Genomic DNA, 17475 nt, shown 5'->3' with positions numbered 1-17475 from the left:
AACATGTATATCTAGATTTAAAATCATTTTGCAAACCTTTGGGCAGATTCGTCAAATAGCACCACATTTATAAGCTTTTATGATTTTTTGTGACTCGCTCTCTAATTTTGATCCCTCTTGACAAAATAGCTCCATGCCATTCAGAATCAGGTCTAGAATAAAATCATGTCAGCCATCCTATCAGGCCCAGGCACAAGGGAAATATTTAGTGATGTAATAATCATCTCGATATCATCGTTGTCGAATACCATGCTAAAAGTAAAGTTAGAGATATAAGGTACTGAAATTACTCCAATGTCTGGTTTGTCATACAGCACGCTAATGCGATTCAATTCTAGCTTGCTAGTACCATTAGTGAATATTCTGATTTTTGGACAACATTTTTTATAATCCTTACTTCTTAATATGCAAACCACAGCTTTCCAATCTGCACCCATCATTGAGAATGTATAACTATGTCGCCAGTTCTTGTATGTAGTAGAGAGGGGGGCCAATAGGCTCTTTTTATCCAGGTCACTGTAATTTATGTTTCCTAATGGCATTATACCTCCTTTGATGGGCTTTCTTGGCATGATGGACAATGATATCAAAATTACTCGAATGCCAATGAATGGAGTAGGGACGTTATGACTCAGTATAACTGTTTGTTAAAACATTTCATCACTTTAGATATGTCCCACTCTTGCTCAGCCAGCCATTTCAAAAGTGTATGCTGGTTATGTTGGACAGAATTGCTAATTCTGGTTACATTCCTATCACTCAAAACAACACGGTGGCCCTGTGTGCTAACAGATTAAAAAAAAAACATATGTTGCAAATATCTTGGAGTAGGTAGATTGTAGGTCGACCCTAACATAGCATGGTCGTTAACAGTATTAAATGGTAAGGTCCCTACAACTATCCCAATTGTGCCTATCAACAAATATGTAGTCCAAACAGGACACACTGGTACTGGTAGACTCAGTGGGGGTCATTCCGAGTTTGGAGGCAGCCATGGTGCTATTAGCACCATGGCTGCCTCCAAACTCGGGTCTGGGTCTGTGGTGTCGGAATGGGGACTTACCGGGACATTCCGACCTTTGTGGCTCCCCATTTCGAAAACCATTCCCCATTCCCATTTGAGCCCACATAGGGCTCAATGGGAATGGGGAAGGAGCTTATAATGTTATTAGCTCCATGGTCCCTTAACGGGTCCCACTAAGGGCAGCTGGTAAAACCTTGGAATGCGGCGGTAGGGGGTTAACGGCACCGGCATCCTTACCGGTGCCGTTAACCCCTTACCGCCATACTTGGAATGACCCCCAGTGTCTCTGGAAATGGAATTGCTGCTGTGTTCGATATTTAAGCAGGCAAGATCGTGGACATGACACAAGTTCATCCCTTCAGAAACAGTAGAGGAGACAAGATGAATATTTCCTCCCCCATCAGATGTTGTCAATCACATCCAGAGAGAGCAAAACATTTTGCAAGAGAGAACGGCATTAAGATTACCTACAACAATTATCCCCCACCCTTAGGGCAAACATCCTGCCAGGTCATCAACAGTTTTTCAATATTTGTGATAATCCCAGCTGTAGCCATGCCACCTTGGAAGTCATAGATACTGATAATGAGAATCCTGTTTATGGGCTCTAGGAGCATAGTGGCCATCACAATGTGTGAAGGTGTGTACATGTTGTAACCTTTTAGGGTGTATTTGACATTTGCACCAATTGCCAGGCCACTACAAGGTCATCCCCTAACATCACGTATGTCTGGAGAGTACAATATAGTATAGCCATCGATAGAAAACTCTTCACAGGCCCAGGTCTCCTGCAGCAAAAATATATCTCTTGCTTTAATAAAGTTTATGCCTAAGGGTTCACTATAAATAACCGAAAACCATGTGTGTTCCAACACAGCCATTTTATTGTTACCTTCTGTCACCACAGTCATATATCCTCCTGTGTCATGTACGAGGATTGTCTATTGTCGTACCCCCTATCGCTCTTAAGGCAAGGGATTTTGTGAGTTGGTTTATAAGAGGGGAGCACTCTTTCTAAATTTGCAGCCTCACTACTCAATCCCCTAGTATGTATAGGGTCTTTGAGGCACAGATATTATTATTTATTTTCTCTCTCTCCTGTTACATCATATGAGTCTTAAACCCATCGATGTCAATGATTCAACGCAGAGCCATAGTAATAACGCTACTGCTGGATATCTAAATTCTATGAGTACCCACGTCTGTATGCTATCCAACTTCAGCAGCTCTAGGTGGAGGATATCAAAGTTTTGCAATAGCAACAATCCAAGGGATGGATTTCTATAGCGAGAGAAGTTAGTACGATTAAAGGAAGCACTCTCCCTGTTAGCGTACATTTCTTCAAGTTTCACCACCTTTCCCAGTGATGCGTAGAAGGTCACCTCTGCTTGTGCAAGGCAGTTGTCAGGCCGTGGATCATGGCTAGTTAGGCCCTTGGGGATAGACAATGCTTGGGCGGGCGTCCAATATTTTCATGGATCCAAACAGTATTTTGACCATCCTTGTCATGGAGTTGTTTACTAATTTCGTATTGGGTCCATGCGATGCAAATAAAAGGCGAGGATTAGTTGGCTGTGCCGAGCATAGCCATTTATCCATAGGGCCCTGCAAAATCACATGACGGTGGCACCATTCCCCAGGTCTTTTGATAGTACCCTATGTCCAGAGGTGGGTGATGACATAGTTATCGTTCCATGTTTGAGCTTCTTTGGTGGCAATAGGTTGCTTACGTTGTTTCCCATTTCCTCCAAAATGGGGGCTATCAATCATCCATAATTCATCGCCAAGTGCCTCTGTGCTGTCACTTTCCCAGGCCACCATGATATTCAGCGTATCAGGTATAATGATAGCATTTTGAGTAAAGTCACAATCCAAATGGCCCCCTGTTTCGTTTTCCACATCAATGAATTTTGCCATTATCAAATTGTTGGTATTGGTTTCCTCATTTACTTGCGCTATGGAAGCAGAAACACTGTTGTCAAGAATTATACCGAGCGCTTTGCCCAGTATGTGTGCCAACTCACGTTGCTCTGCAGCAATATGCGCACACAGTGTGAGAAAGCACTCCATTTTTGCACAGATTACATCCGTAGATGGCAAGATCGTACCCCTCATTAGGAGGATGTGACCAGTGGTGATAGATATAGCCTCTTCCCCACTCTTTTCGTACACATACTCCAACAGGGATGTCAGTGCTTCTAGATAATGGGCCTCATTACGACCCAGGCGGTAAATTACTGCCTGGGTCGTACCTTTACCACCATGGCGTAAACTATGTTTACGCCATGGTGGTTGGCGGACTTACCGCCCCATTCCGAGGTTGGCGGGGCGGTAAGTCCCCAATCCCCATTTACCCTTCCCCATTCCCATTTTTGCCCCGTAGATTACGGTGGCGTAATTAACAACAAGGTCCCTTAGCGCCATGGTTTTTAACACCTGCTAAAAGCAGGTGTTAAATCCGCCATGGCGCTAAGGGACCTCGGAATCAGGCGGTAAGGGTCGGCGCTGTTTACGCCGCTGTAAACCCCTTACCGCCTGGGTCCTAATGAGGCCAAATGTGTTGCTGAGATGTTAAGATGTTAACATCGTCTTGCAATACAGCAGCGGATGATGCCGATCCCCTCTTACTCTTGAAATATAAATATGCACAGGGTCTGCCTCTGAAATTGAGTAGTGGCCAGAGAGAAATGATTTCCATTAGCAGGAATGGTGAACATTCTTCCAATAATTAGAGCCAAACTTCACAACACACCTCGAACTGTTCTCGCTCCGCTAGAACTAGACCATATTTGCACAGGCTCCACATCTGAAGTCGAGTAGAGGCCAGAGAGAAAAGACTTCAGTCAGCAGGGATGGTGAACGTTCTTCCAAGAATTAGAGACAAAGACCTCATCACTCCTCACACCCCTCTTGCTCCACTAGAACTGGAGCATAGATGCGCAGGGGCCACTTCTCGACTTGAGAGTGAAAAGACTTCCTTTAGCAGGAATGGTGAACATTATTCGCCATTGTGTTATGCAGTATGTGTACACATGTGTGATTCTAGAAAACATTTATTCATTTTGTTTTATTGCCAAACATTTAGACAACTTTGTCATTTTTTTAAAAGGAAAGTGTGTAATATACCCTTTCTTCATAAATTATACAATCCACTGCATTGGATGTAAGCGGGATAAGGATTTAAATTGCATATATCACATCATGATCTTCAATCCAAATCTCAGTGCTTTTCATGTAGATTTGGAACTTTTCATATGAAAGTTATTGGAGATAAACTTGACTTCATGACCCATTTCCCATTCAGAATTGCCTGCTGGGAATCCCTTAAGTGACAAAATGTCCATCAGAATCCCAACAACCTAGGGAGCTATCGCCCCATCACCCACCTTCCCTTCCTAGGTAAGATCATCAAGAAAACGATAGCTGCACAACTGCAGCAACAAATCAACACCTATAATCTCCTTCAAATCTACCAATCTGGGTTCAGACCCAGATGCAGCTTGGAGGCGGCAACCATGCATGTGGTCGGCGACACCTTCAACATCCATGACGACGGCCACCCTTGCATCCTTGTGCTAGTCAACCTCTTGGACACTTTTGACACAGTAGACCACCAGGCGTTCACGGAAACCCTACATCAGCACATGTGGATCAACAACCCTGTCCTACGCTGGTTCAAGTCCTACCTCGCCAACTGCCAGCAGTGTGCTCAGATGGACTCCTCTAGATTGCTAATACTACCCATCACCTGTGGAGTCCAGCATGGTTCCATCCTCTCCCAAGTGATCTTCATTCTATACCTGCAGCCACTGGGAGCCCTTCTAGCCACACACAACAACCACATCCACCAATACACCAACACCACACAGCTATACCTCTACATTGACTCCATCAAGGACATCCACAGTCTCAAAACCTGCCTCTTGCTGATCCCATATTGGATGTCCAGTGTATATTTGAAGCTGAACCCCTCCAAGAAAGAATTCCTACTCTCACCGAAAACACTGAACACCCAGTCATAGCGACATGGTTTTTAACCATGAAACCTGAGGGCTTCAGACCCAAGCTCACCTCCTGCACCAAGTCCCTCGGGTTCACATCAACAAACACCTCTCCTTCAAGGCACACATAGCTAAGAAAACTCAGACAGCTTGATGTCAACACTCACTCTTGTGGTAAATCAATCCCTTCCTCCCTCAAGACAGCATTAGATCCACTGATTAAGCACTGGACCTATCCCACCTCCCCGAAGGCCTCCTCTTGTCTTCCCTTGTGCCCTCTGGAAGTGTCCTACATGCAGCCGCATGCCTCATCAAGGGTCTACGTAGATATGACCAAATCACCTGGCACTCATCCAGCTTCACTGGCTAAACTGCATTCACAAATGCACCCAGTAGCATGACCACCTTATTTCCAGCCCAATAAGGCAAGCACTACATTCGTAACGCTGTTCCCCTGAAATCGCCTTCTAAATTGCTGAATCGGCTATCCCCACCGACCAGCAGTAAAGGCAAAGCTCTTTTCCAGCACATTTTATGGCAACAAATCTTTAATTCAGTGGCTGTGCCACAAATGCCATTCAAGTACACGAGGTACTTGCACCCTCCAAAATGGCTGTCTGCCTTCCCTCTGCCTAATCCACAGGGCCCATTGAGGCCACAACGTCCGCATCCGATAGGCTGCCGTGCCTATCTGTTCCCCCATTGGACGCCGGCAGGCGAAGCCGGCCCACACTCATCAAGGCCCACAGTAACAAGGCCAGCTCCTGTTTGGTTCCTGTTTGTGCCTGTGTCTGCCGTCTGCCAGACCCCCTACCAGCCACATACAAGGTAACCCAAGCACCTGCAGCCATGACTTTGCCATATACATCAGACTCACAATTGCATTTAGAATATTACGTTTGTTTTTGACCAGACTAACTAATGCTGTTACTACATGATATATCAACATTGGGCTGCCTCTCAGCTACTGGATCTAAACCGCCCAAGTAGCATGTCCACTGCCTCTCTACTGCGTACCTACCACCTGTAACTCTGATTGCTAAAATCGAGGTGCCCCATTGCCTATGCACCCTGCTAGTGACCTATGCCTTTTGTACTTTTTATGCCTGATTGCTAAAATCGAATTTAGGTGCCCCATTGCCTGTGCACCCTGCCAGTGACCTATGCCTTTTGTGCTTTTTGTGCCTGATTGCTAAAATCGAATTTAGGTGCCCCATTGCCTATGCACCCTGCCAGTAACCTATGCCTTTTGTGCTTTTTGTGCCTGATTGCTAAAATCGAATTTAGGTGCCCCATTGTCTGTGCACCCTGCCAGTGACCTATGCCTTTTGTGCTTTTTGTGCCTGATTGTTAAAATCGAATTTAGGTGCCCCATTGCCTATGCACCCTGCTAGTGACCTATGTCTTTTGTGCTTTTTATGCCTGATTGCTAAAATCGAATTTAGGTGCCCCATTGCCTATGCATCCTGCTAGTGACCTATGCCTTTTGTGCTTTTTTATGCCTGATTGCTAGAATCGAATGTAGGTGCCCCATTGCCGATGCACCCTGCTAGTGACCTATGCATTTTGTGCTTTTTTATGCCTGATTGCTAAAATCGAATTTAGGTGCCCCATTGCCTATGCACCTTGCTAGTGACCTATGCTTTTTGTGCCTGATTGCTAAAATCGAACCTAGGTGCCCCATTGCCTATGCACCCTACTAGCGACACAGGCGTTATCTGCCTGCGCTGGACTATTATACCCAGCCCATGTGCATACATAGCTCATCGAACCATATCTCTGACTACTCAGACCCCCTGTGCCTTGATTGTCAAATGCTCTTGTGCCTTGATTGTTCAAATTGAATCTAGATAAAACCTATGCCTTCGCACCCTGCTACTGAACTATGCTTTAAGCCTTGATTGCTAAAAATTTAACCTAAATGACCCGTTGCCTTTGCACTATGCTAGGGACCTTGCTTTCGTGCCTGGATTGCTCGAATCGACTTAAGTTCCCTTCTTAGACTAGACCCACGCTACCAGACACTAAATACACCGCACCAGTCTACCTTGCCCAACATTACAATGTATCTCCATGTGCTTTATACAATGTTACTGAGATTAATACTGTACATCTTGAACAGTCAATACCTAATCATGCTACCCAACCTATCAGCACGTGAGCCAGCACATAACCCATACATATTAACTGAAATTAACTCCACACCCTGCCCTGTTCTCACAAGAAACCTTAGATTACGTGCCAGGCTTGCAAGACTCCATGACCCCTTATCTAAACTAGCCCACAACAAGGTGACCAGGAATCCTTCCCTACACCCTCTTCAACTGAACAGTAGACTTCACCGTGAGCCCATCCGGGACCAGAAAAGAATGCACGAATCTATGCCACCTCCCCTAAACCCAGTAGATCTAGGGACCAAGGGCGCACTAATAAATGCCCGCTCCATGGTTGCCCATGCATCAGACATTGCTGACCTGCTACATAATGAAGACCTGGACTTCTTAGCAGTTACCGAATCTTGGCTTCACCCCACGGCAGGCCCTGCAATCATGCTAGCAGTTCCAGATGACTACACGCTATTAAGTCTTGATCGCACTACCTCGAGAGGTGGAGGTCTTGCTATCATAGCCAAAACTAAATTTACTATCACTATTGAATCTCCCACCAATGTTAGCTCCTGTGAATCTCTAACAGTCAAGTTACCACTATCTAGGACTCAATCCATCTCCATTCACCTTATCTACCGACCACCGGGCCCCCTAGGATCATTCGAAGAAGACCTCACAGATATCTTAACAAACAATCTTAAAAACTCTTCACAACGCATCCTACTAGGAGACTTTAACCTGTGTTTCAGCGACCCTGCAGACGCCAATGTCAGTACAATCAACAATACACTAGAGGAACTGGGCTTCACCCAGAAGATTACCAAGCCTACCCATATCAAAGGGAGAACTCTGGACTGGTTAGCTGTGCACAACTGCCCAGTCCTGGTCTCTGCCATACTCCCGCAGCCCTGGACAGACCACTATTTGATCTCGTTTACCCTAATGGCAACCCCAGCTCAAGCTAACAGCATAGCTCCAGCTGTCAAATCCCGAAATACAAAAAATATCACCCCGGAAAACCTGATCCCGCTCATCACACCTACCTTGAATGCCATCCCGGATCACACTGATCCACTCACGATGGTGGACATCTACAATAAAATCATGCTCTCATCCCTTGAAGCTATAGCCCCTTTGAAGCTAAAAAAGAGCAAGCCCCGGAAACACATTAACTCCTGGTTTTCTCCTCATCTCAAAGCCCTCAGACAGGAAAAGCGACGCTGTGAAAAAATCTGGCGAGCCACCCCCTCAGAAAAAAACAAAAAAAACTTGAGTAGTCTAGCCTCCCAATATAAAAAGAAATTATACTGGCTAAACAATCGTCATTCAGCTCGCGAATCTCACAAGCTAAATCAGCGACCCTGCAGACGCCAATGTCAGTACAATCAACAATACACTAGAGGAACTGGGCTTCACCCAGAAGATTACCAAGCCTACCCATATCAAAGGTAGAACTCTGGACTGGTTAGCTGTGCACAACTGCCCAGTCCTGGTCTCTGCCATACTCCCGCAGCCCTGGACAGACCACTATTTGATCTCGTTTACCCTAATGGCAACCCCAGCTCAAGCTAACAGCATAGCTCCAGCTGTCAAATCCCGAAATACAAAAAATATCACCCCGGAAAACCTGATCCCGCTCATCACACCTACCTTGAATGCCATCCCGGATCACACTGATCCACTCACGATGGTGGACATCTACAATAAAATCATGCTCTCATCCCTTGACGCTATAGCCCCTTTGAAGCTAAAAAAGAGCAAGCCCGGAAACACATTAACTCCTGGTTTTCTCCTCATCTCAAAGCCCTCAGACAGGAAAAGCGACGCTGTGAAAAAATCTGGCGAGCCACCCCCTCAGAAAAAAACAAAAAAAACTTGAGTAGTCTAGCCTCCCAATATAAAAAGAAATTATACTGGCTAAACAATCGTCATTCAGCTCGCGAATCTCACAAGCTAAATCCAACACTAGAGAGCTTTTCACAATACTTAAAGAGGTTGAATCCCCGATCTTAGTACCTGATTCGTGCATCAAAGATAAAAATTGGTGCACGGGCATTCAAAATGCCCTAGCGAACAAAATCTCCTCCCTTAAGACTAAGATAAGCAATAAAAAAAATCTTTAATCTCCTCCACCAAGCAGAGTACCGTCTCCCACAAAAAGGTTCTCCCGACTCAATCCTCCCCCCCAGCGCACTACCCCTCCTTCAACTTCCACAAAGTATCAACCAAAGAGGTAGAAAATACCATTCTTACCCTCAAACCCTCAAACTGCCATGGAGACCTATGCCCCACTCAACTGATTAAGGATGCTGCCCGTGATCTCGCACCATTTATTACCAAACTAATAAATGCGTCTTTCACATCAGGCACCGTACCTAATAATTTAAAACAGTCCTGGGTCCTCCTTCTGCTTAAAAAACCTAATTTAGGCCCTTCCACCCCAACTAACTACCGCCCTATTACCACAGTACCTTTCCTCCATAAAATCATAGACAAAATAGCATAACAACAGATCCAACACTACCTTGAGCAACTCCAGCTCTTAGGCATCCGTCAATCAGGCTTCAGGCCACAACACGGAACAGAAACCGCACTCATAGATCTCAAGACACAGATAGACGAGTTGAGAGACCAGGGAAAGACAGCATTATTGCTTCTCCTTGATCTCTCTGCGGCCTTCGATCTGGTCAACCATAAGATCTTGTGCAACCACCTACAAATAGCTGCCCACTTCTCTCAAGAAGCAACCAACTGGATCCAATCCTTCCTTAATAACCGTACGATGAGAGTCTTCTCATTATCAGCAGCAGCCGACCCTATCCCTATCACATGCGGCGTGCCGCAAGGATCTTGCGTCTCCCCTACACTTTATAACATTTTCACGAAGCCCCTTTTTGATGAACTAGACGATCTGGGTATCACCTACACTAATTACGCCGATGATACCCCGATCCTCATCCCGTTGTCGGGGGATTATGACAAGGATTTGGCCTTCGTTAATAAAGTGTACCTCATCATCCAGGCATGGATGGCCTCACATGGTCTATGCCTGAATGATGACAAGACGGAACTTCTCATTCTAGGCTTCACACACTACCTCAACAAACTGGGCCACAAATACTCATCATTCATAATTGACGATAACAAAATCACGGTAGCTAAGGAGGTTAAAACCCTCAGATTCTATCTAGAGTCCACCCTTACCTTCAACAAATAAGTGAACGCAATGGCCTCTGGCACCTCTTACACTTGCAAACTCATCAGGGCAGCCAAACCCTTTCTCACCCCCACCAACTGCACCACCTTGGCCAGGGCGCTGATCCTGTCCAAGATGGACTATTGCAATGCCTTATATGTAGGCTGCAACAAATATATCTGTAACAAAATCCAAATCCTCCAAAATAATGCCCTCAGAGCGGCCCTTAGTATTCCGAAGAAAGCCCATATTTCAGAATCCAGAAGATCTGTCAATTGGCTATCCACTAAGAACAAGATATTCCTTAAATCGGTGTCCCTGATTCACAAATGCCTCCACCAAGCAGCCCCCCAATACCTCATCGCCAGATTTACTAGACCTACCCTCTCCCGCCCCTCGAGAACGGCCAACGCTAACCTTATTCTGGTGCCCAGGTTCAAACGTACTGCATCTGGAGGCAATAGCTTTCCAGTAAAAGCAGCGCAATTCTGGAACTCCCTCCACCCTACTTGCAGGGAGGACCTACCCTACCACCAGTTCAGAGCCAGGACCGTCCACTGGCTCAAATCTCTCGACTCTTAACGACTCTTAGATACCCAGAATCACCACTACCTTGTGGCTCCTCATTGAATGTAAATATGTTTACAGTATTGCCCTTAATGTACATGCTCTACCCATTGATTGTAAATATGTTTATAGTTTTGCCTTTAATGTACATGTTCTAAGTTCCTATTTGGCGTGATACGTCCGGCAATGTAACCCTAGCTGGACCTTCACCATACTGTATGTAACCAAGCTTTGCAACCCTCTTGCTGCCTTTGCGCCTGGCTACCCTTGGGTTAGGTGCGCATTACAAATAAATAAATACAAATACAAATACAAATACAAATCACCTTTAAATCGTGCTGCATCATCTATAAGGCAGTTGCTCTTTAGTCACCCAGCTACCACATGGAGAAACTCCATCTCCAGCAGACAGCACACCACCAGAAGCCAGGACACATGCAGACTTAACATTCGCTGCTGCAAAAAGGACAGGACCTGAAAACAAGACTTCTTTGCCTATGCCCCAAAATTATGGTACCTGCTCTCCATCAGCATCAGTCTCACCCCCACACTCCCACAATTCAGAAAAGAACTCATGACCCACCTCTTCAAGGGGTCTTGCCTCCTCAACACCTACGTTATCAGGATACCCCCAGACCACGTGACTTGTTACACAGCTTCCACCCCTCTCCTCCCCACCACCCTGTACATCTGAACCCCTCCTATGTGTCCTTCTGTATCCTACTCCCACTGTATATCTGTTCTGTTGTTACCTCTGAAAAGTGCTCTGTTATGCATCTGTAGTGTTGTATGCCTCTGTAAAGCGCTCTGCTGTATATCTGTATTGTTGTATATCTCTCCAGTGCTTCTCAAAGATATGTACTCGCTCAATAAATGCAATAATAATAATAGTAATAATAATAATAATAATAATGATAATAATAATAATAATAATAATAATAATAGTATATTACACCGCAGAGAGATAACACCAGAATAAAATGAGAATTGAAAGATCAGCAGGAAGTCTTTATTGACCCAAGTCATGACAGCTTTGGAACCAATGATCCTACTTTGACCTGACAAGACACATTTCACCTGACACTTGGATAACCCCTTTGAAGCTACAGCTCTGCTACCAGGGTCATTGTGCTTCACAACCTAACCCATTTGTTTGAAGCTAGTCCATCTCTGGTTTTAACCAAGCTCACCCCTGATTCCCTTTCTATCCTTTTTCTTTCACAGTTACACCAATGAATAACACAATGAATGGAGTGCAGTGCCCCGCCTGCCTCAATCTGACGGGCTATGAATGTAAGGAAAAAGTGATGAAGAACTGCACCGGAGATGAGACCAACTGTGTACACTTTGAAGGAGTAGTGGACCTCACTGGAGGTAAAATATGAAATAATGATACATAGTGCATGCACATTTCATAGGCGCCAATAAACAAAGGTGAGCAGTCCATGGGAGGATTATTGCAAAGGGGCTCTAGAAAGGATTCTGGAACTTTGGGGTAGTGGAAGCAGCAGCATAGTAGGTGAGTTCTGGCCCTCTCCTGCATGACCCTCATATGCATATGTGGCACTGCCAGTCCCTAGGACATGTTCATACTTCATTTTTAATTTGTTGGTTGGTCTATGCACATGCCCCCAACCACTCACTCACATCATGGTCATCAAAGGCCATAACTGTCATGACTTCTGTCTCACAACTTTGGTCCACTTGCAAATGATGATGCTCTGGGATTTGATTTGCTCCACTAGGAGTCAACACCGGCCCATCATCTTTTATGTGTCTTAGACTGACGAAGGTGTAGAGGGGGAACACCTGGACTCTACACCTCCTGGCACCAGCCCAGTGATCCACAAAGGATCACTAGGGCAATTCACCATAGCAGCATGTTATGAGTAACCCCTCACTACACATATTAGGCAGGTATTATGCATGATCTGTAGGGGGAGTCATCATAGAGGTAATCAAGGGCATTCTTGAGGACTAGGGTTTCAGGCATTTCCAAGCCGTCATTGATTTCTGGCTTTGCAGTCAGTCGACTTGCTCTACCGATGTCATTTCCATGTAGTCCAAGTCATCGAAAGGGTATGGTCTGAATGTCTGTATGAGCTAATAACGCTTCTCACACCTGCGTTACATTGAAGTTCATGGTGAATGGGCTAAAAGTGAGGCACATTTGTTGTTTCTCTGCCTTCATGTTGAGAGACATGACCTGTCAACCACAGTGCTTTCACAACTCTTTTGGGGTTGTCTGCAATTTCAGGAGCCAGACATGTGTTATCCATCCAAGATGTGTTTTTGTTTCTTCATCTTCCTCAGTCTCTGCGTATATCAGCATTTTCATCCATAAAGTTCTTCTTAGTTGTCTTCCTACCCTGCGTGATGATTATCCTGATGCCATAAAATGTCACCAACACTAGTCAAAGCTGCTGCCAGTACTTTCAGTCCATTGGCCATCCATGTGGGTATCCATGAGAATATGTAGGACAGCCAACCTTCATCCTTTCTGACATTTTAGTTTTTTGTCATTATCGTGTGCAGTTCTGAGAGTCAGGTGGTGGCCTTTGTCAGTGTCCCGTTGCCTTCATCATTGGCAGGTGTGAATGTACAGCAAGAAGATCCACGCTTGGCACAAACTCCTCCCTCCATGGTTGTCAGGAGATCTAGAGCGTATCTGTTCTGGAGGGCCATAGGTTTAACTGTTCTGAGCTCTTCCTTGATGGCATTGAACCCCTTCACAGTTGAGTTTATTGTCTGAATCAGCTCCCACCACATAATCTGGATTCATTTAGAATTCATGCTTTTCTGTACTGCTGCAACGATAGATGCAAAGAACATCTCAGTTCTGCTAAACAATCTGCATTCTGCTGGTATGACATCCAATGCCTTTTCCATGTCTGATGAGACATAGACCTCCCTTTTCACTCTGGTTAGCCATACAGATCTCTTCTTCCATGTGCTTGTATCCTTTTAGTGAACCCGTCTATTTGTATGTCCTTCGGGGGCACTACTAATGCTGGAGTGTTGAGATGTACAAGTGAACGTATTCCTCCCCAGTTTGTTGGCAGCTGCAGGTATTCCTTCGACCCACAGGCCCAATGGTGGTCTATGAGTACTGCCATTCTAACCTTCATGCATGGTATCTTCGAAATCTGCTGACACCCTTCATTTTGCCAACCTCTACTTCGCTATCATTCCGGAAACATAAAGCTGCTCCCTTGAGCGATATGATGGGCACTAGCTTCCATTCCTTGAGGCACTTGTCATTTGCTTGCTGTACTACTTGCACTGAAACCATTAGGAGAGCATGTGCCTTGCTCCCAACCACTCCTTCTTTCCATCCACCTGTTGTGTATACTTGTCCATTCACGAGGATCTTCAGTCTTTCCCAGCATCCTGGCATTCCTCCCATTTCTATGGGTCCTTACTTGGGACTTCGTAACTCTTTCTGTGTTGCTATTTGTATTTCTCCCTTACACTGACCATCTGTGATATACTCTATATTTGTATCAGCATTCCAGTAATCATCCAACATTTCCTGAGTCTATATGTAGTTGTATTTGTACGGGAACATCTTCTTGGACATCCACCTTAGTGTAGCACGTTTCACTTGAAATCGTCCTCTTGTGGTGCAGAGCGATAAATGCATGAGGCATTGTGCTCTTGCCGCTGGAATTTCAGTTGCCACACATGTTCTGGATGCACTCAGGGCATAGGGGATTAGAGAGCATACATAACAGCTCTCTTTTGTTGTTTGTTCCCCCCTTTGGCCATGTGGCTATACCACATATTATATATACCGGCTGAATCAGTTATGCAGGAATTTACCCGGTTAAAATCTGGTTCTGCACTGTGCCTAACTCACTTTACTTCTCTAGCAGTGCTTGTTGCCTGCCTAGATATGACCTCTGTAACAGCATGGATCAGGGTTAATTTAGTAAGGGTCAAAGCTTGTGCTTGGAGAGACATCAACCTCCGTAAAGCATGGAGTGTAAAGAGGTAGAGACAGCAGAAGACACACAACATTATCACAATATTACAAATTATATTTCCCATGTTATTGTTCTTGAGTGTTTCTTTGCGTTGATCCAAGGATGTGTGCAACTCACCTGAAAAGTCTGCGAAGTGCATTATTGTCATGTTAGTATATGTTAGATTAACCTCTACGCCTATAGTACTGGAGGAGTGCTGCGAAGATCAATCAATCACACACTATACGGATTCTCGAATCAACAAGCACAGTAATGATAGACGGGATTCCACGGGTCAATTGTGGGTAGATGTGGGCAACATATAACAGAAAGGCATGAAAAAACAATGCTGGAGGAATCATTTGTTCAATATCTGTATGTATCATGAAGTGGATAAAGCATTCACGAAATGGGTTACATGTATTAAGTACCATATGGCTTGAACTGTCCTTACGTTCTCGAGGAAACACTACCTTTTTCTTACCTATTGTAAGAAAAAGGTAGTGTGCCTAGTCTAGCTCTGTGCATTGTCCTTCCCTAACTCTCTTGCTGTGGGCCATCTTATTCGTGGTTGTTGTTCTTCTTCCCTGTCTTGCATCAAATCGTCTTCTGTTAGACGGGAAGAGGTCTGACCTCGGCAGGGCTTAACATTTCCAATGTAGCTCCGCACATTCTTCCCATTCAGTTTCACTGCATGCTCTGTTGCTTTCTCCATAGTATAGGGGCCCCCGAATCTGGGTTTAAACCAGGGCCTTACAACATTCCAGAGTAGAACTGTGTTCCCCGGTTGCTCGACATCTCACGCTGCGCCTGCAGTTGACGAGAAATGAAAGACACACTAGCCATCAAAGAAGTCACATGTTCGCACATTTCATTTACAAACACATCAGTGTTGCATTTGCATCTGTCAATGCTCTAGTGGGAGGAGCCAGGGGTAGGACCATGCACCATCCTGTTACCACCTCATGGGGCGTTAAGTGGTGGTGGAATCCGGGCTGATTGCGCAGTGCGAACAGAGCTAACACCAAACAATGAAGATATCATGTTTTTAAGGTGGCTTTTGTTTTTGCAATGTTTTCTTTGAGCAGGCCATTGCGGTTCCCAGATACCCTGTTTACTTGCGGGTGATAGGCACAGGAGAATTTGGGTTGTATCCCCAGTAAAGTTGTGATGTGCTCAAAAGTCTCATTCACAAAATGAGGTCCATTGTCTGACTGCAGGACCTCACACACACCCCATTGTATGAAAACCTCTCTAACGAGAAAGATTACTGCCCTGAGAGCATCGGGGTGTGAACAGGGACCAGCTTCAATCCATTGGGAGAATGGGTACACAACCACTATAATGTACCATTAGCCCTGGCACACCGCAACATATCAACATAGTTGATGTGGAGATGTTGGAACGGCCCGATTGGGCAAGGTATGGCTCGACTCAGATCATCCATAGGAGAGATTGAACATCCCCTTCTTACCCATAAGTCTTTCTCTTCAGTTGGAGCCCTTCCCTGAAATTCCACTATCTGTGTGACTGGTAACGTTTTATATTCTTCCTTTCCAATCATGTTACGCACACGGATACCTGTGCTTGATGGGGTATAGAAGTCTTTTATTCTTAAAAAATATGCTGTGCACTTTGCTTCCGCATCTGCTGCTTTATTGCCCCGAGTGAGATTGCATCCTCCCCCCTCTTATGGGCCTGACACTTTACGACCACTACTGCTGCTTTGAGTTCAAACTCTTATACAAGCCTACCCAATAGGAGCATGTGCTGCACCAGTGTGCCATCAACACATCTAAAGCCCCTCCTCTGCCATTGTGACTGCACAAAGTGTACTGTAGACATCACGTAGGCCGAATCTGAATACACTGTGATTTACTGGTCCCTATGCGCTTCTAATGCCAATTATGATAGCCACTAATTCTGCTGCTTGCGCCAAAAAATGTGAAGGCAACCTCACACTTGCTACTACTTTTGCTGTACCATATGCTTTTAGTCTCACAACTGCTGTTCCTGTATGCCTTTTCCCCTGTTGTCTGATCTATTGTCGATGACCTGTCAATATAAACCATCTCGACCCACTCAATTGGTTTTTCCCCCACCTTGGAAAGATCGTCATACTGGTCCATGTATTTAATATAATCGTTTACATAGTCACCGTCTTCTACTGGCTCAGCTAAAAATGTCACTGGATTTAAGGTCCTGCACCACACTAGCTTGATAGCTGGATTTGAGATAATTACCTTGTATCCAAAAGCTCACTGTGTGGTCAAAGGAACTCTTGGGTCTTGTTCGAATTGCAAAGAAAGCATGCTACACGTAAAGTGTGGTGCTGCACCCCATGTTGATACTCGCTGACTTCTCTACCGCGAATGTGGAAGCAGCCAGAGCTTGCTCACAAGGGTAATGTCCACTCATCACTGGGTCTAAACGTTATAATAGACCAATGGCTTGTGCCATAGGGTAGTCTTCTGTGTGAGTACCGCAGTCATCACTACTCCATTGGAGTGTAAGAACAAATAACATTTGTCGTGATAGTCTGTGATCCCTAGTACTGGGGCTATGCATTTTGCTTTCTTCAGCTCTTTGAAAACTTCAGTCATTTGATGTCTCC

General features: G+C 45.0%; 1 protein-coding gene across 1 annotated transcript in view; it reads left to right on the top strand.

Moving 5' to 3' along the window:
* Positions 1 to 17475, top strand: part of LOC138529516 (phospholipase A2 inhibitor and Ly6/PLAUR domain-containing protein-like) — a 209031-nt gene that overhangs the window by 143094 nt on the left and 48462 nt on the right. Inside the window, exon 4 of the mRNA XM_069640838.1 lies at positions 12121 to 12270. Within this exon, the coding sequence (XP_069496939.1) occupies positions 12121 to 12270 (150 nt within the window). The remainder of the gene's footprint in view (positions 1 to 12120; positions 12271 to 17475) is intronic.

The sequence above is a fragment of the Ambystoma mexicanum genome, chromosome 1q (assembly GCF_040938575.1).
Source record: "Ambystoma mexicanum isolate Mex_15411 chromosome 1q, UKY_AmexF1_1, whole genome shotgun sequence".
Classification (NCBI taxonomy): Eukaryota; Metazoa; Chordata; class Amphibia; order Caudata; family Ambystomatidae; genus Ambystoma; species Ambystoma mexicanum.
This window is presented reverse-complemented; position numbering and strand designations above follow the sequence as displayed.